At 34.6% G+C, this 23640-nt stretch overlaps 1 protein-coding gene across 1 annotated transcript in view; it reads right to left on the reverse strand.

Annotated features, from left to right (window-relative positions):
- Positions 1–23640, reverse strand: part of LOC114336495 (uncharacterized) — a 165812-nt gene that overhangs the window by 40587 nt on the left and 101585 nt on the right. The window contains exons 9-14 of the mRNA XM_028286871.2: positions 15904–16105; positions 11252–11510; positions 10448–10684; positions 8773–9068; positions 5323–5753; positions 4868–5256 (exon numbers count right to left, since the gene is read on the reverse strand). Of these exons, the coding sequence (XP_028142672.1) occupies positions 4868–5256; positions 5323–5753; positions 8773–9068; positions 10448–10684; positions 11252–11510; positions 15904–16105 (1814 nt within the window). The remainder of the gene's footprint in view (positions 1–4867; positions 5257–5322; positions 5754–8772; positions 9069–10447; positions 10685–11251; positions 11511–15903; positions 16106–23640) is intronic.

Consider the following 23640-nt stretch of genomic DNA (forward strand, 5'->3'; position numbering starts at 1 on the left):
TGAATTAAATGTCACGGAACGATTCGACAAGTGTTCCGTGGACGACGACGTGTGACGTCACGTAAGTGGTCCTTTACAAGAAAGTTACAGAAATTAATTAAGCGATCAAGAGAAAATAATTTTAAAAATAATTAAAGCGCTAAAAATGATATTATAACGGGTGGACCGTTACAAATGGTACGGTTTTCCCTTTCAGCAACACCGTTCTGCTGAGGTGTATAGGGTGGAGTGATACAATGCTCTATACCTCTACTCGCAAGAAGTTCAGGTACCTTTCTATTGTCAAACTCTCTCCCTCCATCGCATCTCAGTTGCTTTACTACATGGCCAGTTGTATTTGCTTCATTTAAAAATTTTTCTAAGAGGCTACATACTAGGCCGGGCCGAAAAAGGGCAAAAAAATTTTTTTTGGGAAATTTTAAACGGGCTAGCAAAAAAAAGTTGTGTATGGTAGTCCTAATATTGTGTACCAAACATAGGCCGAATTAAAATATTTTTGACCGGGCCCCCCGGGGCCTAAAAATAAATAATTTTTTTCGCTTTATTTTTGGGGCGAGCTAGTGTCCAAAATATTAATATCGATGCCACTATCTCATTATAAAATTTTCATCATGATTTAAAAAAATTTAACCAGCCCCCAGGACTAAAAATATAAAAGAGGGGTAAACAATTCATATTTATTTACTATTTTTGCGCTGTGAACTGTGCAGCTCTTTGCTTGAATCAATATTCGGCACGAAAGGTTGTTACATTGAACTATTATGGACATATTTAACATTATTTTGTATATTATTATTTATTTAACCCAGAACTCATCATGATGAGGTAGCTGCATGGCGAGTTCCACCCGCCCACTATGAGATGTATGTAATCTTCTGCATCAAAATTGATTTAGGGATTTGGAATACTATGAAAACGCAATTTTTATAGCAGCCTTCCTATATTTTAAAATTTTTCTGACAGCAACCTCTCTAATACGTTAACGTGAATCTGTTAACATAAAAATTTGAATGACTTCCGGGTGTGCAAATTAAGCATTGTCTTGAATAACTTTATTGATAATTGATGAGACATTGCTCGAAAAATTTCTCGAGGCCTGTATTAATTTCCATAGATGCCTGGCACCATATTTTAATCTTGGCTGAGTTTTTATCTCAAACCTCATACGAGAATATACTTGTCTTGTAATACAAACTCAGCTAAAATCTTTAAGATTTTACAAGGATCAGTTGTAGCTACATAAACTCTAAGAATGCGGTTCGCTGTCGTGAACCAACGTGTTTGTGCCATCTTTTTTGGAATTCTCTCTACCAAACTTTGAGAACATATTCCATCTCAAATTATTATTATTATAATAATTGGAGAAAACTATATAATTATATAGTTTGAATAAATACTGTTGATCTGGACTTAGATCATTTTCGTTTACAAGAGGCAGGATAGGTTCTATGGGGTTAAATTTAATAACAAATTAAATTTAATAATAATTTTTTCGCAATTGGGAAGAGGGGATCCAATTAGCTCAGAATATGAATAGGGACCTTTTGTGCGGGCATTTAGTTTTTGCAGCAAATATCGCAAGGCAAGTTCAATAGCGTGCAACGGGCATACATTCCACTGTAATGGTTTATGCACTCGCCTTTCTATAACTCCAATGATCCCACCTTCCAGCCGTATTGACATTTGTACCATCACATCCCATAACACTTAAACTGCTTAGATCTATATTATGGCTTTGTAAATAATAATAGATATTCCTTCGACAATATCTATGACACGAGACTGGCTAAGAGCTAAGTACCCAAAATATTAATTACCGGGTCCTTCGATTAAAGCTATTATGGTCTTCGGTTTTCATAATTCGTCTCGCGTTTCCGAAGACCATGGTTTGATATTTTCTTTCACCACAGTATAGCCCTTCAATTGACTTGTTTAAATTTTTATTCTCGCGCTGGAGTTGCCGTCTGTTTTCCGTAACTCCTCTCCGAATTTTATTTTTGTCGATGACCAGCCTTGTATTATCTTTGAAAATTTAGTTTAGATCTTCTAAAACGGCATTTAAAAGCTTAAGTATTTTTCCTGTCGACTGTATTATCTTTCTTTCGCTTAACAATAGAATATGACAACACAAGCTTTTTTAATAGCCCCTAGCATTTTTTTAACAAAATAAAAATTCTTTAAGGGCCGGGGGGCCCGGTTAATTACTTTTTAAACCGGCACAAATTTTATATAGGATTATATAAATAGCAGTTCCAACTTTTAGCCACAAGCCTTGTACAAGAATTTGAAAACAAAAATTTTGACCCAAAAAAAATTTTAAGGGCCAGGGGGCCCGGTTAATTATTTTTTAAACCGGCCCAAATTTGGTATAGCATTATATAAATACTAGTCACAACTTTTGGCAACTAGCCGTATAGAAAAAGTAGAAAAAAATTTTTTCGGCCCGGCCTACTACATACCTCACTTTTGTGTTTCATAAAGAAAACTTTCCGAAACTTACTAAAGTCATCTTGAAACTTACTAAAGTCATCTTTAAAACATACGTAATAATGTGCTCTTCTCAGTGATTCTATAGACATGGGTCCATTCACATCTGCATGGAACTGCTCACCAGTGACTTGTGGCCGATTGATCCTAATTTTAAATGACAATCTATGCATTTTTCCAATTGCACATCCATCGCAAAAGCTTTCCTTGTGCCCATCAATGTCTATATTCATTTTCTTAAAGACCTTCTTTACGTGTTGCTTATGCTGATAACCAAATCTTTCATGATACACTTGTAACATATCTGTTGACTCTACTACGTTGACTTGAATGGGATTTGTCCGTTTCATAACTCGTATGTCAAATGCATACAGGCCATTACTGAAGTACCCAGTCATTACAGATTCGAGAGTAATTTTATCATGTATATTTACACCTTTTTCGTCAAGTACTGTAACGAACCCCCTTTTTGCAGTAGCTTTCACAGAAAACAAATGAGCGCTTGCTTCAGGAACATAAAAAACATTCTTCAACTCAGCATCTTTCCATTTATTATTCAGACGCGTTTGAATTTTCACCGTTCCTTGACCATGGGCTAACATACATATGCACACCCTTCTTACCAAGTGATATCTTTTCGGGTTCATCAAATTCAGTATAAGATGAGAAATATTGCTTATCTGTAGTGATATGATTTGTGGCTCCACTGTCACAATACCATTTCCCAGCTTCAATACAATTGTTAGATGAGGAGACACTTAAAACAACAGACAAAAAAGCAGTATCATTACTTTTATTCTTGCCTAAATTCTCAGATTTTTTCAATGGACACTCTCTCGCCCAATGGCCTAATTTCTTGCATTAATGGCATGGACATTTTTCTTTTGCACGATGTACTTTGATTTCGTAGTAGTTATACTTTGGCTCTGTTTGCATTTTCCTGTCGGGATATTGCGTGCAACAAACGCAAAAGTTTCTATGGCACTTTGGACACGTAATTCAATGGCACACAATTTCTCAATCAATAAAATCAAAGTTTGATTTTTTGATGGTATCGTGTCCCACAAATCTTTGAAATTATCAAAATCCTTACCCAAAGTTGATAAGATCCGATCATTTAACATTCTTTCGGATAAAACATTTTCATCATGCTTCTGCAATTCATCATTCAAATCTACAAACAGTTTCTGCAACTTCGCAACATGTGTACTAATATCTTCTTTTTCATCACGCTGGACTCTAAAACAGGTTTCAATTAACATGTTTAACCGTTGCGTACTGCAACGTTCAAATCGAGTACGTAATTTGTCCCATATTTCGCTAGCGCGAGTACATGTCAACACAAGCTCGGTAACATTTTTTCCTAGCGTAAATGCTAACAAACTTGCTGCTTTTGCATCGTCTTTTAACCATTGTTGATGCTTCTCTACTTCCAATGAAGTTGGATTTTCACTAACCTCGGAACACTTACACATACCGTTCACAATGTCTTCAAGTGCATACGCCCGTAATAACATCGAAACGTGCCATTTCCACTTTGCCCAGTCTTCAGGACTCTCAAGTTTCTCGATTTGAATTTTATAATCATTATTGCTGGTCGCCATATTTTATTCACCTGTTCACAGTTCACACAACCTGTTATAAATTAAGTTACATAGATAAACTGACCATCATATTATAATTCACTCAATTACAGACCAATAGAAATACATTTGAACTTGACTGACAATCTGTTTTATTTTTTTGGCATTACTTTAGAACTGTCTATACTGTCAATACATAAATCATAACTAGATTGACATCTACTTTTAATGTTGTATATTCTATACATTAATCAAAAGAGCTTTGCCGTTTCATTTTCAAATTCAAATATCTCGAAAACTAATGACTTTATCGTTACGAATAAAGAGTATATTATTTACCTATAAAGTATTGGAGAATCGAAATATTGTGCTAAGATAGCAATTTCACAGTGGCGTAGAGTTTAGGAAGGATAAACCATTCACTGTCTCCTATCGTACGCCCTGGTAGTAGCCAGAAACGTTTGTTTATCATAATTTAGTAGGATGCACAGAACTACACTTTCTGCAAAGTATCACAAGGATATGTCGAATAGTTTTAAAGTATCGGCTAAAAATAGTTAAATTTTTAAACAAAACACCCTGTAACTCAATAACGAGGCATATTTTATTTAAGTGATTTGGGTTAAATCTTAATATTTTGAGGTATAGAATCTACAATTCAGAGATTGAATATTCTTAATGAATCACCCTGAATAGACTTACACAAAGGAACAGGCGGGTCGGCCTACTAATCCCCGAAAAATTTGGTCTGTTAACAGATTAGCTGTTTTAATTTTAATAAATTTAATCAAACTTACCTGTTCTTATATTACCATCAGCCTGGAGTACAATCCTGGATCTCAAATTATTCAAAACCAATACTTGATGTGTCTCCGCAATACCCAGTTCCCATGGCAAGCCAGCACTCTTGATACCTGTCCAAGAGCTGGCACCAGTGCCACCATCATGCCCAGAAACTACGATATGTTCTGCTTTCCCTTTAGCTACACCGGAAGCCACAACTCCCACTCCAACTTCCGATACAAGCTTGACCGAGATTCTCGCTATTGGATTGGCACATTTCAAATCATAAATTAATTCTGCCAAATCTTCGATGGAGTAGATGTCGTGGTGGGGAGGAGGAGAAATAAGACCAACACCTGGAACTGAATGTCTGGTCTTTGCTATTTCGGTGGATACTTTATACCTAGAAATTTAGAAAGCCAAAATGTAAAAAATATTATATTTTATATTTATAAACATGAATACTAACCCTGGAAGTTCACCTCCTTCTCCTGGTTTGGCGCCTTGAGCCATCTTAATTTGTAAGTCATCAGCATGGGCTAAATACGAAGATGTAACACCGAAACGACCAGAAGCAACTTGCTTGATAGAGGATCGTTTTTCCGGGTCCAGATATCTTTCCGGGTCCTCACCTCCTTCTCCTGTATTACTTTTGCCTCCAACTTTATTCATAGCTATAGCGAGTGTCTGATGTGACTCCAAACTAATAGATCCAAAGCTCATAGCTCCAGTAGCAAATCGTTTAACGATCTCTGAAGCAGGCTCGATTTCATCTAAAGGCAGAGGCTGGTCGAGAGTTCTTAAGTTCAAGCGACCACGTAACATACAGTTTCTCACTGATTCCATATTTGATTCCTTAAATTTCTCGTAAGCAGTTTTGCTCTTATTAACTGCTGCTTCCTGTAATAAAAAGTACTTTAATAAATACTGTTATGATCTTCAATAGGGCAGAATCAATCAAACAATCCAGAAGAAGATTTGAGGACGCGATACATATAAACATAACGATTAAAAAACTGCAATTTGTAAAAAAGAAATAAATAAAGAAAAAGAAGAAATTGAAAAGAAACAGGGTAAAATAAAATTAAAAAATTAACATATTCGCAAAACATCAGGAAAAGGATATGAATCAATAGTAGGAGAAGCAAAAGAAAATCAGAAAATTATTTATATACCAATATAACATATTGGTATATAATAATATATATAATAATATTATATATATATATATATATATATATATATATATATATATATATATATATATATATATATATATATATATATAAATAATAATATTATATATAATAATATTATATATATACCAATCTATCTATCTATCTAATCAGCCCTAAACATCCATCCTTGGATATAGGCCTCCTCTTCCTTCTTCCATGCCTCTCTATCTTGGGCAATTTGCATCCATTTTGACCCAGTGTGTTTCTTCAGGTCATCTGACCATCGCATCTGTGGCCTTCCCCTTTTTCGTTTGTGGTTCCATGGTCTCCAATGTATTACCATCTTAGTCCATCTTTCATCCTTCTGCCGTAGGGTGTGTCCGGCGAACTTCCATTTAAGCTTTGCTACTTGGGTAGAGACGTCTTTCACTTTTGTTTTGTTACGGATCCATTCGTTTCTTTTCTTGTCTGATAATTTAATGTTCAGCATTTGTCTTTCCATGGCTCTTTCTGTCTTTGCTATTTTTTCCATATTCTCTTTTGTAAACGTCCATGTCTGAGAGCCATATATTAAAACAGGGAGTATACATTGATTGAAGACTTTTGTTTTTAGGTATTGCGGGTATTTTCTGTTCTTTAGAATATAAGACAGTTTTCCGAATGATGCCCAGGCTAACCTTATTCTTCTCTTTATTTCTTCGGTCTGATTTTCTTTATTTAATCTAGTGATTTGTCCTAGATATATATATATTCTTTTACTTGTTCTATTCTTGTTTGTGCCACTGTAATTACTAGTTCTTCTTGTTGATTGGTCATGGTTTTTGTTTTACTGTAATTCATCTTCAGTCCTATCTTTGTCGATTCTCTATCTAGTTCTTCCATCATTCTTTGTAATTCTTCACTTCTTTCTGCTATTAATACAATATCATCAGCATATCGTAAGTGATTCAGATATTGCCCGTTTATGTTTATACCCAAACCATCCCAGTGCAATTGTTTGAACACATCTTCTAGCGCTTGGTTGAATAGCTTGGGCGAGATGGTATCTCCTTGTCTTACTCCTCGGTTTATTTTAATAGGCTCCGTTTGTTTCATTAGCTTGATAGTTGTTGTTGCCTTATCATATATATTTGTAATTAAGTCGGTATATCTGTAGTCTATTCTGCTGTTTTGTAGGGAATTCTTTACTGCCCAGTGTTCCACACTATCAAATGCTTTTTCGACGTCAATAAATGCCATGTATAGCGGGATATAATATTCGTTAGCTTTTTCGATTAATATCTTCATCGTTAAAAGGTGGTCACTTGTACTGAAGCTTTTTCTAAATCCGGCTTGTTCTCTTGCCTGGTATCCATCTAATTTACCAATATAACATATAAATATAATAATACACTAAGCGCCAAAATTAACGCACCATCTTAAAAATGGGACATTTTTAATATCTGATATTTCCTAAACCTGTTGTCCGATTTTAGTGATTTTTTAAATATTTTATAGCTTTATTCTTCAGGAATATCGATGCAATAATATTGTTGCTAAACAGATAAGTGTCATAGTATACCGGGTGTAACAATGATAGTGTGTTTTTTCCTCAAAGTTTGGAACACCCTGTGGGATATTCTAGCGTATATAAAATATTGAAATTAAAACTCAACTGGAACCTTAGGTTATTTTAACATTTTGCTTTTTGATTCATTCGCTTATGTTGGATAATAAAAAAGTTAGGTACTTTAACAACTAGCAACGTTTTTCATCAATACAGGGTGTTTCTAAATAAGTGCGACAAACTTTGAGGGGTAATTCTGCATGCAAAAATAATGACCGTTTACTTTATAAACATGTTTCCGCAAATGCTTCGTTTCCTAGATACGGGATGTTATAATTTTTTCTTACAAACTGACGATTTATTTATTGCTCTAAAACCGGTTGTGATATGCAAATGAAATTTAGTGGGTTTTAAGAGGTAGTTATTGCGCATTTTTTGACGTACAACTAAGAATTTTATATTCACCATTGGCGTGCATACGGGTCGTATTACCCGTATGCACGCCAATGGTGAATATAAAATTATTAATTGTATGCCAAAAAATACCCAATAACTACCTCTTAAAACCTACCAAATTTCATTTGCATATCTCAACCGGTTTTAGAGCAACAAATAAATCGTCAGTTTGTACGAAAAAATTCAACATCCCGTATCTCGGAAACGAAGCATTTGCGGACATATGTTTATAAAGCAAACGGTCATTATTTTTCATGGAGAATTACCCCTTAAAGTTTGTCGCACTTATTTAGAAACACCCTGTATTGATGAAAAACGTTGCTAGTTGTTAAGGTACCTAACTTTTTTATTATCCAACATAAGCGAATGAATCAAAAAGCAAAATGTTAAGATAACCTAAGGTTCCAGCTGAGTTTTAATTTCAATATTTTATATACGCTAGAATATTCCACAGGGTGTTCCAAAATTTGAGGAAAAAACACACTATCATTGTTACACCCGGTATACAATGACACTTATCTGTTTAGCAACAATATTATTACATAGATATTCTTGAAGAATAAAGCTATAACCTATTAAAAAAATCACTAAAATCGGACAATAGGTTTAGGAAATATGAGACATTAAAAATGTCCAATTTTTAAGGTGGTGCGTTAATTTTGGCGCTTAGTGTATTTTGTTAGGATAGAAGATTTCCAGATCTACAACTCCCCAATTATTTAAAAATTCCAAATATTACCTGAAGTGCAGCAATACTAGCAGGTTCATTCAAATGTTTCTCTCCTCCAGCTCTCCAATGATAGTTACCAATGTCTCTAACGATCCACGAATCTGGACTGACTTTATAAGCATTTTGGTGTCGTTCAAAGGCTTCAGCCGCAAGCAATTCTAAGTTGACACCACCTATTCTTGATGGGGTTCCTTTGAAAGCTTTTTCTACAACGTCTTCAGCTAATCCTACCGCTTCGAAGATTTGGGCACTTTTGTAGGATTGCAGTGTAGAAATACCCATCTTTGCCATGACCTTACTGATACCTGTTAATTTAAGAAGTAATTTTGATAGACATCGCAGAAAATACACTGGCGGGCCAAAAATTTAGGTCACTAGGGGGATTATACACGTTTGATGCCTTGAATTTCCTAAACCTGTTGTCCGATTTGAGTGATTTTTTTAGTATCTCATAGCTTTATTATTTAAGAATCTCAATGTATTAATATTGTTGCTAGAGAGGTAAATGTCATTTTATACCGGGTGTAACAATCATACTGTGTTTTTTCCTTAAAGTTCGGAACATTCTGTAGAATATTATAGCTTAGATAAAATATTAAAATTAAAACCCAATTATAGCCTAAGGCTTTCTTAACATTTTCTTCTTTGATCCATTTGCTTATGTTGGATAATAAAAAAGTTAGGTACTTTAACAACTAGCCATGTTCTTCATCAATACAGGGTGTTCCTAAATAAGTGCGACAAATTTTATGGGGTAATTCTGCATGAAAAAATAATGACTGTTTTCTTTATAAAGATATATCCACAAATGCTTCGTTTCCGAGATACGGGATGTTGAATTTTTTCTTACAAACTGACAGTTTATTTGTTGCTCTAAATCCGGTTGAGATATGAAAATGAAATTTGGTAGGTTATAAGAGGTGGTTATTGCGCATTTTTTGACATACAAATAAGAATTTTATATTCACCATTGGCGTGCATACAGGTATAAATATTTTAGATACATCCCGTATGCACGCCAATGGTGAATATAAAATTCTTAATTCTATGTCAAAAAATGTTCAATAACTACCTCTTAAAACCCACCAAATTTCAGTTGCATATCTCAACCGGTTTTAGAGCAACAAATAAACCGTGAGTTTGTAAGAAAAAATTCAACATCCCGTATCTCGGAAATGAAACATTTGTGGACATATGTTTATAAAGCAAACGATCATTATTTTTCATGCAGAATTACCCCTTTAAGTTTGTCGCACTTATTTAGAAACACCCTGTATTTATGAAGAACGTGGGTAGATGTTAAAGTACCTAACTTTTTTATTATCCAACATAAGCAAATGGATCAAAGAAGAAAAGTTAAGAAAGCCTAAGACTACAATTGGGTTTTAATTTCAATATTTTATCTATGCTATAATATTCCACAGAGTGTTCCGAACTTTAAGGAAAAAACACAGTATGATTGTTACACCCGGTATAAAATGACATTTACCTGTCTAGCAACTATAGTAATACATATTCTTAAATAATAAAGCTATAAGATACTAAAAAAACCACTCAAATCGGACAACAGGTTTAGGAAATTTAAGGCATCAAACGTGTATAATTCCCCTAGTGACATAAATTTTTTGCCAGCCAGTGTATAAGTATTGAACGTATTTATACAATAAGCTTATTATAATCATACCTGTAGACATAGCTTGAGCATAATTTTGAAAGATCACTTCATCTGTCAAGTTAGTATCTAATACGCCTTGGTCACGCAGACTGGAGGCCAATTCCAAAGCTAAATATGGGCATATGGCATCTGCTCCATAACCAAGAAGGACGCATATGTGGTGGACCTCACGGGCTTCTGCTGTTTCCACAACCAAAGCTACTTTCATCCTTGAACGAGATTCTATCATGTAATGATGAGTAGCCCCTATAATAATTACGATTAATTACTAAAAAAATCAACTAGTTTATAGGCAATTAAGAATTATTAAACAAAAATAATCCTTTTATCTATCTATTAATGCTTTAGGCATATTGTGAGGCCATTTTGACGCAACACCTTGGTATCGTCACGTTGATATCGCGAACGTGATACCTCGAAAAAGAAAAGTTACATTGAGTTTAATCAAGAATGGTATTTGACAGAAGAAAAGTTAACAGACATAGTACGATTACATCAAGAAGTGGTCACGTCTAAAATAGGCTAAATCCGTTAAGCAATAATTCATACAACATCCGACAGTTGGTCTTAAATGTATGTGCAGATCCTAAAGTTCAAGTTTTAACTGAAATTTGAACATTGTGTACTAACCACTTTTATACTAAAAGGATATTCTCTGCCTTATCTTTCAAGCAAGGTCTGTCTGAAGAGCTAAAGAAATCGAAACACGTGTCACAGAGTGGCGAATTAGACGAGGTGTGAATATTCATTTTCATACTATTTATATACATGTATACACATACAGCATGGATTTTACTTTTAAATTTTACTTACCTAGTGCTAACAAACTGCTAAGTGGTACTCTATCTTTTCCTGCTAGTCGATCAGACAACACAATGATTTCATGTTTATTGGCCATTTCATCTGCTTCTACGCATATATTATGAAGTTTCTTTAGAAATCCTTGTACACCTTCTTCGACAGGAAACGTAATGTCAATTACATGAGAACTCCAATTACGGTGAGTGGTTTGCTTTAAAACCTCCAAGTCTGCTATAGAAATTACTGGACTCTTTAACCATAATCGGTGAACCTTAAAAATACATATAAGAGGTAGGGGAGAGGCTTGTACCTTGAACCGGATTTTTTCAAAGCTCAATTATTTTTAAGTTTTTAAATTTCAAGGAAAAATTTTTGGACTAACTTGTAGTTTACAAACCATAGTATACTATATTAAAAGGTCATTTTAATAAAACAAAACCAAACACATTTTTTAGAATTTTATTTATTAGAGATAATTTGGTCCAAGGTACAAACCAGTACTGTACCTTGAACCACGTAGTCCTGTACGTTGAACCACCCGCAAACCTTTAAAAATATATAAAAAAATTGTGTTATTCAACATTGAACCTCTTAAAATCTAAGTCAAACACATGTACTCCTTTTTGCCTTTCAGACAATTCAGCCAGACTTGGTTCTTTAAGTTTGAGCAAAACATCTTCAATGTCAATGTCAAATTGTTCACCAGTTGGGCCAGAATATTTGTTGCTGTTCAGAATTCTCTTCAGATACTGGACCGTTAAGTAGGGACTTACAGCAGTTACTTGTGCAACATAAAACTGTGTTTTCTTTTTTTCTCATTAATTTTGTACGGTCCAACGTACAAGACGTGATAGCGGTCCAAGGTACAAGACTCGGCCGAAAAGAAAAAAAATGTGAATTTAACCTAATAAAACGGTTTTGTTATATTTCTCTCTATGTTGTTTAACTACCTATTAGTAGGGGCATACACACCTTGTGATTATTTAATTTACGATGCCTGTTAACACAAAAATTAGAAAAGAAAATTCTCTATCCTATAGATAGTTACTTTTCACGAAATAAAACAGTATATTTTTATGATAGCCGCAAACGATTTCAAATCACGTTCAACAACTATCCACAGAAAGACGACGATTGTAGAAGAAACTTAGATAAGAAACATTGACAGTTCGCGCGCAAAATAAAAGAAAAATGGGGTGGCCCATGGTACAAGCTGGCCCAAGCCTCTCCCCTACTTAATAATAATATATCGGATTAATTTAAACGAAAGCAATTCTATAGATGAAAAGAGATATACAGGGTGTAACAAAAATACAGGTCATAACTGAAATCACATATTCTGGGACCAAAAATAGTTCGATTGAACCTAACTTACCTTAGTAAAAATAAGCACATAAAAAAAGTTATAGCCCCTTGAAGTTACAAAATGAGAATCGATTTTTTCCAATATATTAAAAACTATGAGATTTTTTATTGAAAATGGGCGTGTGGCATTCTTATGGCAGGATCAACTTAAAAAAAAGTGAAATTTGTGCACCCCATAAAAATTTTATAGGGGATTTGTTCCCTTAAACCCCCACCCCCAAATATTTGTGTATGTTCCAAAAAAAATTATTATAGTGGTACCATTAGTTAAACAAAATGCTTTTAAAACTGTTTTGTTTCTTTTTCATTTTTCGATAAGCCAGTTTTTCTCGAGATATTTTAAACATTTGTAATATCAAGTAAGATTATAGAGACCTGGTAATAATATGAAAATTTATTGTGAATTTACATTTCTTAGGTATATTTTGAAACATATATCTCGATAAAAAATCGTTTATCGAAAAAATATTAAAAGGCAAAAAAGTTTTAAAACATTGTGGTTAACTAATGGTACCACAATAATAATTTAATTTGAACGTACACAAACATCTGGGGCGGGTAAGGGAACAAAACCCCCATAAAATTTTTATGTAAACATATTAAAAAAGAAGCCGCATTTCGATAAAAACTGGCTCATCGAAAAAATACTAACAGACAAAAAAGTTTTAAAAACATTGTCTTTAACTAATGGTACCGAAGTAATAATTGAATTAGAACGTAGACAAAACTTTGGGGGCTTTAAGGGAACAAAACCCCATAAAATGTTTATGGTTTGTACAAATTTCACTGTTATTATTTTTTCGAGATGTCCCTACCATAAGAATGCCACGTGTCCAATGTCAATAAAAAATCTCTTATAGTTTTCGATATACAGGAAAAAATCGATTTTCATTTTGTAACTTCAAAGGGCTGTAACTTTTTTTGTGTGCACATTTTTGTCCTAAGGTAAGTTAGGTTCAATCGAACTATTTTTGATCCCAGAATATGTGATTTAATTTATGACCTGCATTTTGGTTACACCCTGTATAAATAACAAGAAAATTGAGTGTAAATAGAAAAATGAAGTGCAATAATAACATTTATTTTAGGTTACTATTTAAGTTATAGACTCTTACGGTGCCTAAAATGATTAGCAAATTTGACCTATCACGGCTTATAGACTATTAAGCTTTTTATTTTCTTCATAATACTAATAGTACGGGATCCGAATAGGAGGTCGAAAAGTACCTATCTGCTTGCCGGATAAAACATTTTTTTTTTTATTAAATTTCATACATAGACAAACACAACCAGCATAGGTTGCCTATCAAAATCGTATCATAGCTATCCTTAAGGGGGGGCCGTAAGGGTTGAAATCAATATTTCAAGCACTTTTTTTTTAAAGTATGGTGGAATTATTTTATTTTTAAATTAAATAGGCATATTCAGTACAATTCATAGTTTACTCAAGAAAAAATTCAAGGAAAAATACTGAAAAATAAGCCAACAGTGGCAAATTTTTAAAAGACACCTCAAAATATAATGAATTTTGCGGTGGATAACAGAACGCATTATTGGATCATGGTAAACAAAAAATTCAAGAAGATTTTATTAGCTTATGAGTTTCCCGAGGTAATGATGTCGAATTTTTTAGTTTTATGTAATTTTGACTTTTTGATATCACTCAGAAAACAAAACAACGAATTTTTTTTGCAAAAAATTGTGAAAATACCATATTTATTATTGTTTAACAAAAAATAGGGATACAACAAAAAATATCTCGACAGCGTTACCTCAAGGAATGTGTAAAGAAAATATATACAAAATTCCAGGTGGGTCGGTCAAGTAGTTTTTTAGTTACAATGTCTACAGCCTTTGAAAAAAGCAGTTTTGAGGAAAACGCGTTTAAAGTATTATCAACTTTTATTTTCAATTTCTTTTTTGTCTTTCAAATCGTAAAATGATGCACACCGGAGTATCTTTTTGAATCGCAGACTAGAATTTACTAAAGAAAATGAGGACAGCTGTTGACCATTGTTCATTACGTTCCAGCGTGCTGGCGCGAACCTGCTGCAAATCGAGTGGAAGGTAGTGCTATTCAACACTATCTCCCTATTTTCTTACCTTTGAATCGCTTTGCAGTAAGTTCGTGCCAGCGCGCTTGAGCATAGTGAGAAACGGTCAACAGCTGTTCTTATTTCCTTTTGTGAATTAATCCGCGATTTAAAAACATATTCCGGTGTGCATCACTTTATCATTTGACAGACAAAAAAGAAATTGAAAATAAAAGTTAACAATACTTTAAACGCGTTTTTCTCAAAACTGCTTTTTTCAAGCTGTAGACTTGTAACTCAAAAACTACTCAAAAACTTCCAACTCACCTGGAATTTTGTATATATTTTCTTTAGACATTCATTGAAATAACGCTGTCGAGATATTTTTTGTTTTATGCTTATTATTTGTGTAACAATAATAAATATGTTGATTTTCACCTTTCTTGCAAAAAAATTCTTTGTTTTGACTTCTGAGTGATATCAAAAAGTCAAAATTAGATAAAACTAAATAAACTCGACTTACCTCGAAAAGTTCATAAGCTAATAAAATCTTTGTGAATTTTTTGTTTACCATGATCCAATGATGAGTTCTGATGTCCACTGCAAATTTCATTATACAGTACAACCTGCCATATCCGGACCTCCCCATATCCGGACGGTTCTGCGCCGTCCGGATCTACCGAAATCTACCGAGAAAGGCAGTGCTGCTGTTGGACAACGCACTAAAAGAAAAACTAAAAGATGGCGAAATAATGTATTATAGAATCTATAAAACGTGTCTATCGACGAAAGTTATTGACGGCGTTGATTACTGGAATGTATGAAGGAGAAAACGTTTAAGAGACTATAAAAGAAGTGGTCTTGATATCCGGATTTTTTCATATCCGGATCGGTCTGTCGCCACATTGATCCGGATATGGCAGGTTTGACTGTATTTTGAGGTGTCTTAAAAATTTGTCAACGTTGGCTTATTTTTCAGTATTTTTCCTTAATTTTTTTCTTGAGTAATCTTTGAATTGTACTGGATATGCCTATTTAATTTAAAAATAAAATAATTTTACCATACTTTCAAAAAAAAAATGTGTTTGGAATATTGATTTCAACCCCTTCGTCCCCTCCTTAAGGATAGCTATGATACGATTCATGCTGGTCGTGTTTGTCTATGTATGAAATTTAATAAAAAAAAGTGTTTCATCCGGCAAGCAGATGAGTACATTTCGACCTCCTATTCGTATCTTAGACTATAAGAGTCATCTATATTCTTACCTGTTTTGAACTTGGCTTAAGAATATTGTCTTCGGGTCCAATTGGACATTGTAATGACATTACAACTTTTTCACGGAAAGGATCAATGGGAGGATTAGTTACTTGGGCAAACAGTTGTTTGAAGTATTCGTAAAGAAGAGGAGCAAAATTGGACAAGCAGGCCAGCGGAACATCGTTACCCATACTTCCTAAAGCTTCTTTCCTGGATAACAAAAAAAATCTATTGAGTTTGTTCTTTTTTAAATAAAAAAGCAATGCTATTTTAGTGGCATTGTCTAATAAATAAATCGTTGCAATAAAAAAATGGCGGGTTCAAGTTTTCCTGAATAGCAGATAACTAACACCGAGCTGCAACTAACATCTCAAAGAAATATTACTGAAGCGTGCAGCTAGTTTTTCTGGTCCAATGAGTACGGTAACTCTAGGCAAAAACATATCATTTTGCACACTCTATCATATTTGACACTTTCTGTACTATTCTCCCATCATCTTCTGGGTCAACTCATGGTAGTAGCCATCATCATTCTTGCTTTACAACCCTATGTGGGGCTCAAGAAGTTTCCTCCAGTCTTCTACGTTCTCCCATGATTCTCATATCTTCTTCAACGTTATCAATGAATTTTTTTCTAGATCTTTCTCTCTGTCTCTGTCCGATGGGTCAATCAACTAGTATTTTCCTTCTTCTTAAAGTGTCGTCTTTTTTCAAAGGTTGACGATGATCATGATTATTTGTACTTGCACTTCCTGCGATTTCGTAGCCATGATATCTCGTCTTCCAACGTCATGCTTTAAAAAAATTTTCATTACGTGATACTCTGCAGAAGCTGGTGCTTTACCAGCACAATGTACTGTAGTCTTCATATCATTATGTCATTAATTAGTTCCGTTTTTTTTATATTCGCAAGACTTCTTCATTCGTGACTCTCAACATGATGTTCTTAGGATTCTTCTGTAAAGCCACATTTCGAAAACTTCAAATTTTCTCATCATTGATTTAGTAAGAGTGGCTATACCATATGAGGTTATTAAATATGTAACATCTAAGCATGCGCATTTTTATTATATGTCGATACTATAAGTTCTATTGCAAAAAAATTGTTTCATTTTCATAAATGAGTTTCGTGTAATTTCATTTCTGGTTGTAGTTACATCCTTTGCAAAAGACGCATTAAGATGGCCAGAAGCGCTTTCAATAATATGAAAGTAGTATTACGAAATGGAAAACTGGGAATAGAAATTAGAACTAGAGTATTGAGATGCTACGTATTATCTGTCCTTCTATATGGAGTTAAAGCCTGGACAATTACTGATGGATGGAACCGAAAAAAGGCTTACCAGTTTTGAGATGAGGTGTTAAAGATGAAAAAGAAATACTCAACACTATGAAGGAAAGAAAAATGATCACATACTAAGAAATGAAACATGAGTTGATGCGATTGATTATACAAGGGAAAGTAGAATGAAAAAGAAGACCGGGGACACGAAGTACGTCCTGGTTGAAAAAGTTAAAGCAGCGGAGTAAAAAAACAACAACAGAACTCGTCAGAACCGCTGTAGACAGAATGGGCTGTGGTGGTGATAGCCAATGTATTTAATGGATGAGGCACACGAAGGAAAAGTTCGTTTTCAAAATCATTATTTTCATTTGTTATAGTTCCAAGGTATTTATATTTTTATACAATTCCGATATTTTGGCCATCGATACTAAGTTAGCTATTATTATTTGGTTTCTTGGTAAAGACTAGAAACTTGGTTTTATCAAAGTTCATATTTAAACCATAATGTAAACTTGTCGTATAACCTTTTTGGACTATTATCTGCAAATCTTCAATATTCTCTGCCATCCATACAGTGTAATCTGCATACTTCAAGTTATTAAGAAGGATTCCGTTTACTACAACGCCAGTTGTCTAGTTGTCCAGTAACCCTTGCGTAGTAACTTCCGAGTACAGGTTAAAAAGCAATGGAGAGAAGCCGTATCTCTCTTTTAATTTTGAAGTTCTCCGATTTTGAGTTATATATTTTTGTGTGAGCTGTCTGGTTATAAGTTTTCTATTATTCTTATATCTCGCTTGTCTATTTGCTACTCTTTCAATATTGCTATTAGTTGCATGGTTGGTCAGCTGTCTGGTTCTTCTGATATTGTTGTTTCTAAGTCGTTTATCTTGAAAGAGGCCTTCTATATATTCTTTCATGTTCGTATTTTTGTTTCGTTGTCTGCTGCTATTTGTCTGTTGCCGTCAATTAGTTTATTTCCTACATATGTAGCTTCCGGTGATTTTTCTCTATGTTTGTTAAACGAGTAATGTAATTCTTGTAGATTTTCTATTTCACAGCATTTCTCATTCAGACAATTTTCCTTTGCTTCCCTTATTTTCTTTTGTATTCCTCTGTATATCTTGGCATATTTCGTTTTGTCTACAGTTTTAATGATCGTTATTTCTTCATTAACTTTCTCCATTAACGAAGTATTTCGTCGGTCATCCAATTCTTTTTCCTAACGGATCGATCATTTTTCGTCGTTATTTCATTTCTAAAATATTCTGTACAGTTCGAAGTTGTATGGACTTATCCAGACACCATTGTCATTCCCTGAATCTCTTTGACATCTTCTTCTTAAAACATCCTAAACTGTTTTCATTGTTGTTTGTTACAGTCCAAGTATCTGAGCCGTACGTTAGGACTGGGTGAATTATTTTTTTTAAAGCTTCATGTTTCTAATAAAATCCCTTTGGTTCCCAGTGGTTGGTTGTATAACACAGTTTTAAAAACCTTCTTCTTTATGTGCCTTGTTTCTTGTTTATTCCGATCGTTGGCAATTAACATGGCTATTCTGACTTTGTTTACGGCAGGTTTGAATGGTTCGGCAGATGACAATCCGAACCATTGCCGCAAGTTTTGAAGCCACGAGTGTCTCCTCTTCCCTGGACCACTTCTGCAATCTATTAAAAACCTAACAATTAAGTAAACAACTTCTATGACAACCAAACGTTTTCGGTCTTATCAGACGACCATCAGTGAAAACATCAATAGTAATTGAAACTAGCCAGATAGTAAGGTCTAATAATACTTAAATTACATATTTAATTTTAAAATTAACGTGACACGAGGTCTATGTTCCAAGATTTTACTTTAAGAGAACATACTGGTCCCTACATGAAAATAGGACAACGTGAGTGTCCCTACCAACCAACTCAGTATTTTTTTTTTTTGAGTTTAGAATCCGGATAATTTCAATTTTATAAAAATGTTTTTCTACAACCGTGTTAAAAATGCAATTTTTAGCACTCCATACGAGCGTTAAAAATGCTACTTTAAGGCACTAGTGCTTAAAAAATGCACCGGATGGACCGGATACAATGCCCAGCCTACCGTGCGTGAGTGTACGGCATGAGAGGGGAAAGGGAACCCCAAAAGGGTGTATAAGAAGAAAAATAACAGTGAAATGATGAGAGGTTACCTCCTGGAGAACGCTAGTGGGCCCCTATACAGCCCACCGGTGAAACAGGAAGCCAGGTCTCAAAGAGTTTCATGGAAAGTAAGTTATACCAGAAATCAAGCACCAAAGTATTTTATTTATAAAAATTTTATTTATATATTCTATTTATTTATTCTATATATTTTATTTATGTTGTTTTATTCATTTTATCTCTCTACTTATACATTTTATTTATTAAATAATTCTATTTTTATTAATTTTATCGATTTTATATATACTTATTTATTTATTTATTTATCTTAGTTTGTAGGAATTTTAACATACATAGCAGATAGACGCGAATCCGCTACAGACACGACCTAAGGGAACTGAACCTAAGTGTACCCCAAGGATCAACCTGGTATAAGGATATTGCAGGTGAACGTGGGCAGAGCGCGCGATCTTGTTCACGCAAAAGCCTGCAAGCTAGAAACGGACCTGCTTATCGTCCCCGAACCAAATATTAAGATCACGACAGGCGGTGGATAGGTCCAACATAATGGAAAGAACGTGGCGGTACTCATTAGAAATAGGGATGTGGGAGTGCAGGGCATTGTCGGGGGGGGAATCATATCCTCATTAAGCTGAGGGATTTCAGCCTCCTGGCATGCTATGTATCTCCGAACATCCCTATGATGAGATACGAAGCTATCGTTGACGAAATAATGAGTGCCGCCATAAATGAAAAAGAGATATTGATCGCCGGGGACATCAACGCGAAATCAAGATTATGGGGTTCCCCGACAAAAAGGGGGAACTCTGGGACGAATGGATAGCCCAGGCTGGCCTCCAAGTACTAAATAATGATAAACCAACATTCATAAGGGGGGTCAGCCAATCACGCATCGACGTTACTTTCGCAAGCGAAGGGCTATCCAGGAAAGTACAGGGGTGGGATGTCCTCGACGATCAGTTATTTACCTACCACCGCTACATACAGTATGAAGTAAAAACAAAAGGGGGAATAAAGCGGCCGATATGTCATACAGAATCATACTTTAACAAAAACAAGTACCTATCGGAGGTCTGGAAAATAAACGAAGAAGAGATTCCTGACCTTGGCCAATTGAGAAGAGCTCTCCAAAACGCGGCAAGTTTGGCCACCGTGAAGAAAAAGAATAAAAAATACCCCTACTGGTGGACGGATCAGATAGAAGGTCTTCGGGAGAGATGCCTCAGAGCTCGAAGGAATTACACCAGAAGCCAGGGCAACCTCGAGCTCAAAGAAATATACACAGATTTGAAGAGAACACTGAATAAGAAAATAAAACAAGAGAAAAAGAAAAGTGGCAGACCCTTATAAAAGCACTAGATGAAGATATATGGGGCGATGCGTATAAGATCACAATGAAGGCGTTGAAGATACTCGCCCCATATAGACTGGATGAAGACCAGCGGATGAAATCAGCTGAACTTTAAAAATCTTCCCCACCAAGGAAATTCAAAATTTCACCAAGATATTTCCAACGATGGTCGAGGAGTTCACAGAAGAAAAAATAAAAACCGCTGGTCAGGAAATGAAGACAGGGAAAGCTTCCGGCCCTGACGGGCTGCCACCAGAGGCGATAAAGATTATAGCAACAGAGAAACCGGGTTTGATCAGAAGAATATGTAATGATCTACTGCACAGGCAAGAGTTTCTCAGGGACTTAAAGGAAGCGAACTTGGTTCTACTCCTAAAGCCTGGGAAACCCCCAGATTCACCAACTTCTTATCGGCCAATATGCCTCCTGGACTGCCTTGGTAAGTTTTATTAAAGACTTGTCAAGAAGAGACTGGAAGGCATGTTGGAATATGAGAGAGTTCTGTCTAATCGGTCTATCTAATCTGTCTAATACGGTTTTAGAAAAGGTAGATCGACTGTCGATGCCGCAACCTGGATAAGGGACGCGGCTAAGGCAAGTAAGAAAAGATGGGTGGCCCTTGTTTTGTTGGACATAAAAATGCTTTCAACTCAGCAAATTAGGGCCTCATAATAGATAGAATCGTCGAATTTGGGGCTCCAGAGTACATGTCCAACATAATAAAGGACTACTTATCCGAAAGATCCGTATGCATATCGAAAAAGAAAGAAATGACCTCAGAAAGAAAGTACCTCAGGGGTCAGTCCTGGGACCCATACTTTGGAATATATTATACAACGGGGTACTGGAAGTCTACCTTCCCAGACAGTCTTTTGAAGATTCTCACCCCAAAAAAAAGGTGATTCTCGTAGATCGGTGTGATGTACCATACGTGTGTCTCCATAATCGGGAACAAAGAATTTTAAAATTCGTTATGAAACTAAAACATATATACAGGCAGATTTTGATACAATACTCGTGACAATGATTTAAATAAGCAGGCCTGGTGTATATCTATTATTTGATACTATCTACTCACAGGTTCACGAGGATGAATATTATTTTTAGAATTGTAAGCGCAGATTCACGATGCCGACCTATCTCAATCTATTGCAATACTTTTAGTGTACGTGTGAATGTTAATAAATGTCTTTTAAATGTGTAAATTCTATCTCAAGAAATGTAAAAAATTAGATTAAAAGCGCGCGCAGCGCGCACACATCGGCTCCCAAAATCACATTGGCACTTTGCACTATTTTTTGTAGGGTTATTTTTGGTAACATTACCAACTGATATGGTACCTATTCATAGATGTCTCTTTACCCTAAATATGTTTACTTGTTTAACGAGTTGTAGGCTACCTTGTAGTCAATAAATGTGGTGTGTAGTGAGTATATATGCCATATTCCAGCATTTTTTATAAAATTTGTCTGAGGGTTTTGATTTACCAACTGTGAAGCCAGCCTAATATTTTTCAACTATTTTTTCTGCGAATAGTTTCATACAGTCAATAGGGTGTCATAGTATATTAGAGAATATTTTATATGCTGTTTGTAGATGCGTAATTGATTTGTAGTTGGAGCTTTCGAAGATATCACATTTCTCATGTAGTGTGCAGAGTATTCCAATACTCCAATCACTAAGGTGTATATCACTCCAATCTTGTATAAGGTGTTGTAACACCATTATTGTATCTTTATATAGTTCAGCAGAGATTATCGATTTCTAGTGATACAATAAGTTCTTTTATTAACGGTTAACTGTATCTTTGGTTTTCTTCGTGTAGATTTGGATCCGTTACCCTGTTGCTGATGCTTCCAAGGACCGTTCGCTAACTATTACATTTCTCAGCTTTTGTGCATCACTTATGGTAATAGTACGTCTTTTTGAATATAAAAATGTATGTCAATGTAGACAATAAAGATGTAACACAGTTTAAGAAAGAAAGTTCAAAAGCGCACCTAATATATGGAAGATATTGCAGCCAGAAAGTAGTTTGAATATACAAAATAAATAGATACAAGCACATGAGAAATACAGGGTGTCCAGAAACTCTACCGACAAACGAGACAGGAGATTCCTCAGATAATTTTAAGACAATTTAACCCAATTCACCTAGTCCGAAAATGCTTCTTAAGGGAGCTAGAGCTCTTTGAAGATGGCGTCATGAAATTAGTTTTTCTTAAATACCTCCAGAACGCTTCTATTTAGAAAAACGAAAATTGGTATGTATATTTACTTTTCAGAGATGAATCGATTCCATTTATTGCAAATTTCTAGTACCGGTCATAGGCGTCCGTTTTGGGTAGAGCAACGGGTATTTTATCACATAACTTTTTTGTCCTTAACTTTTATGCATTTTTGACACCGGATCATTAAATTGTGAGATATTTCAGTACTAAAAGGTACTCTTGTTTTAAGTCGGTAGGACACACCGTTTTCTAGAAAAATCGATTTGAAAGTTTTTCGTTTTTGGAATTTGAGAAAAAATTGAAAGAACTTTTCAACAAAAAACGAAGTATTTTACCAACATAAAGTAAGAGTAACTTTTAGTACTCGAATACCTCATAATTTAATAATCTAGTGTCAAAAATGCTCAAAAATTCAAGACAAAAAAGTTATACTATAAAATAACTGTTGATCTACCCAAAACGGACGGCTATGACCAGTACTAGAAATTCGCAATTAATGAAATCGATTTATCTCTGGAATAATAATAAATGTACCAGTTTTCGTCTTTCTAAACAGTTTTTTTTGAATTTTTTTTTTATTCAACAAGCGAAAAAATTTCAAATCGATTTTTCTAGAAAACGGTGTGTCCTACCGATTTAAAACAAGAGTAACTTTTAGTACTAGAATACTTCACAATTTAATAATCCAGTGTCAAATTCATAAAAGTTAAAGATAAAAAAGTTA

This window comes from Diabrotica virgifera, chromosome 8, assembly GCF_917563875.1.
Source record: "Diabrotica virgifera virgifera chromosome 8, PGI_DIABVI_V3a".
Taxonomy (NCBI): domain Eukaryota; kingdom Metazoa; phylum Arthropoda; class Insecta; order Coleoptera; family Chrysomelidae; genus Diabrotica; species Diabrotica virgifera.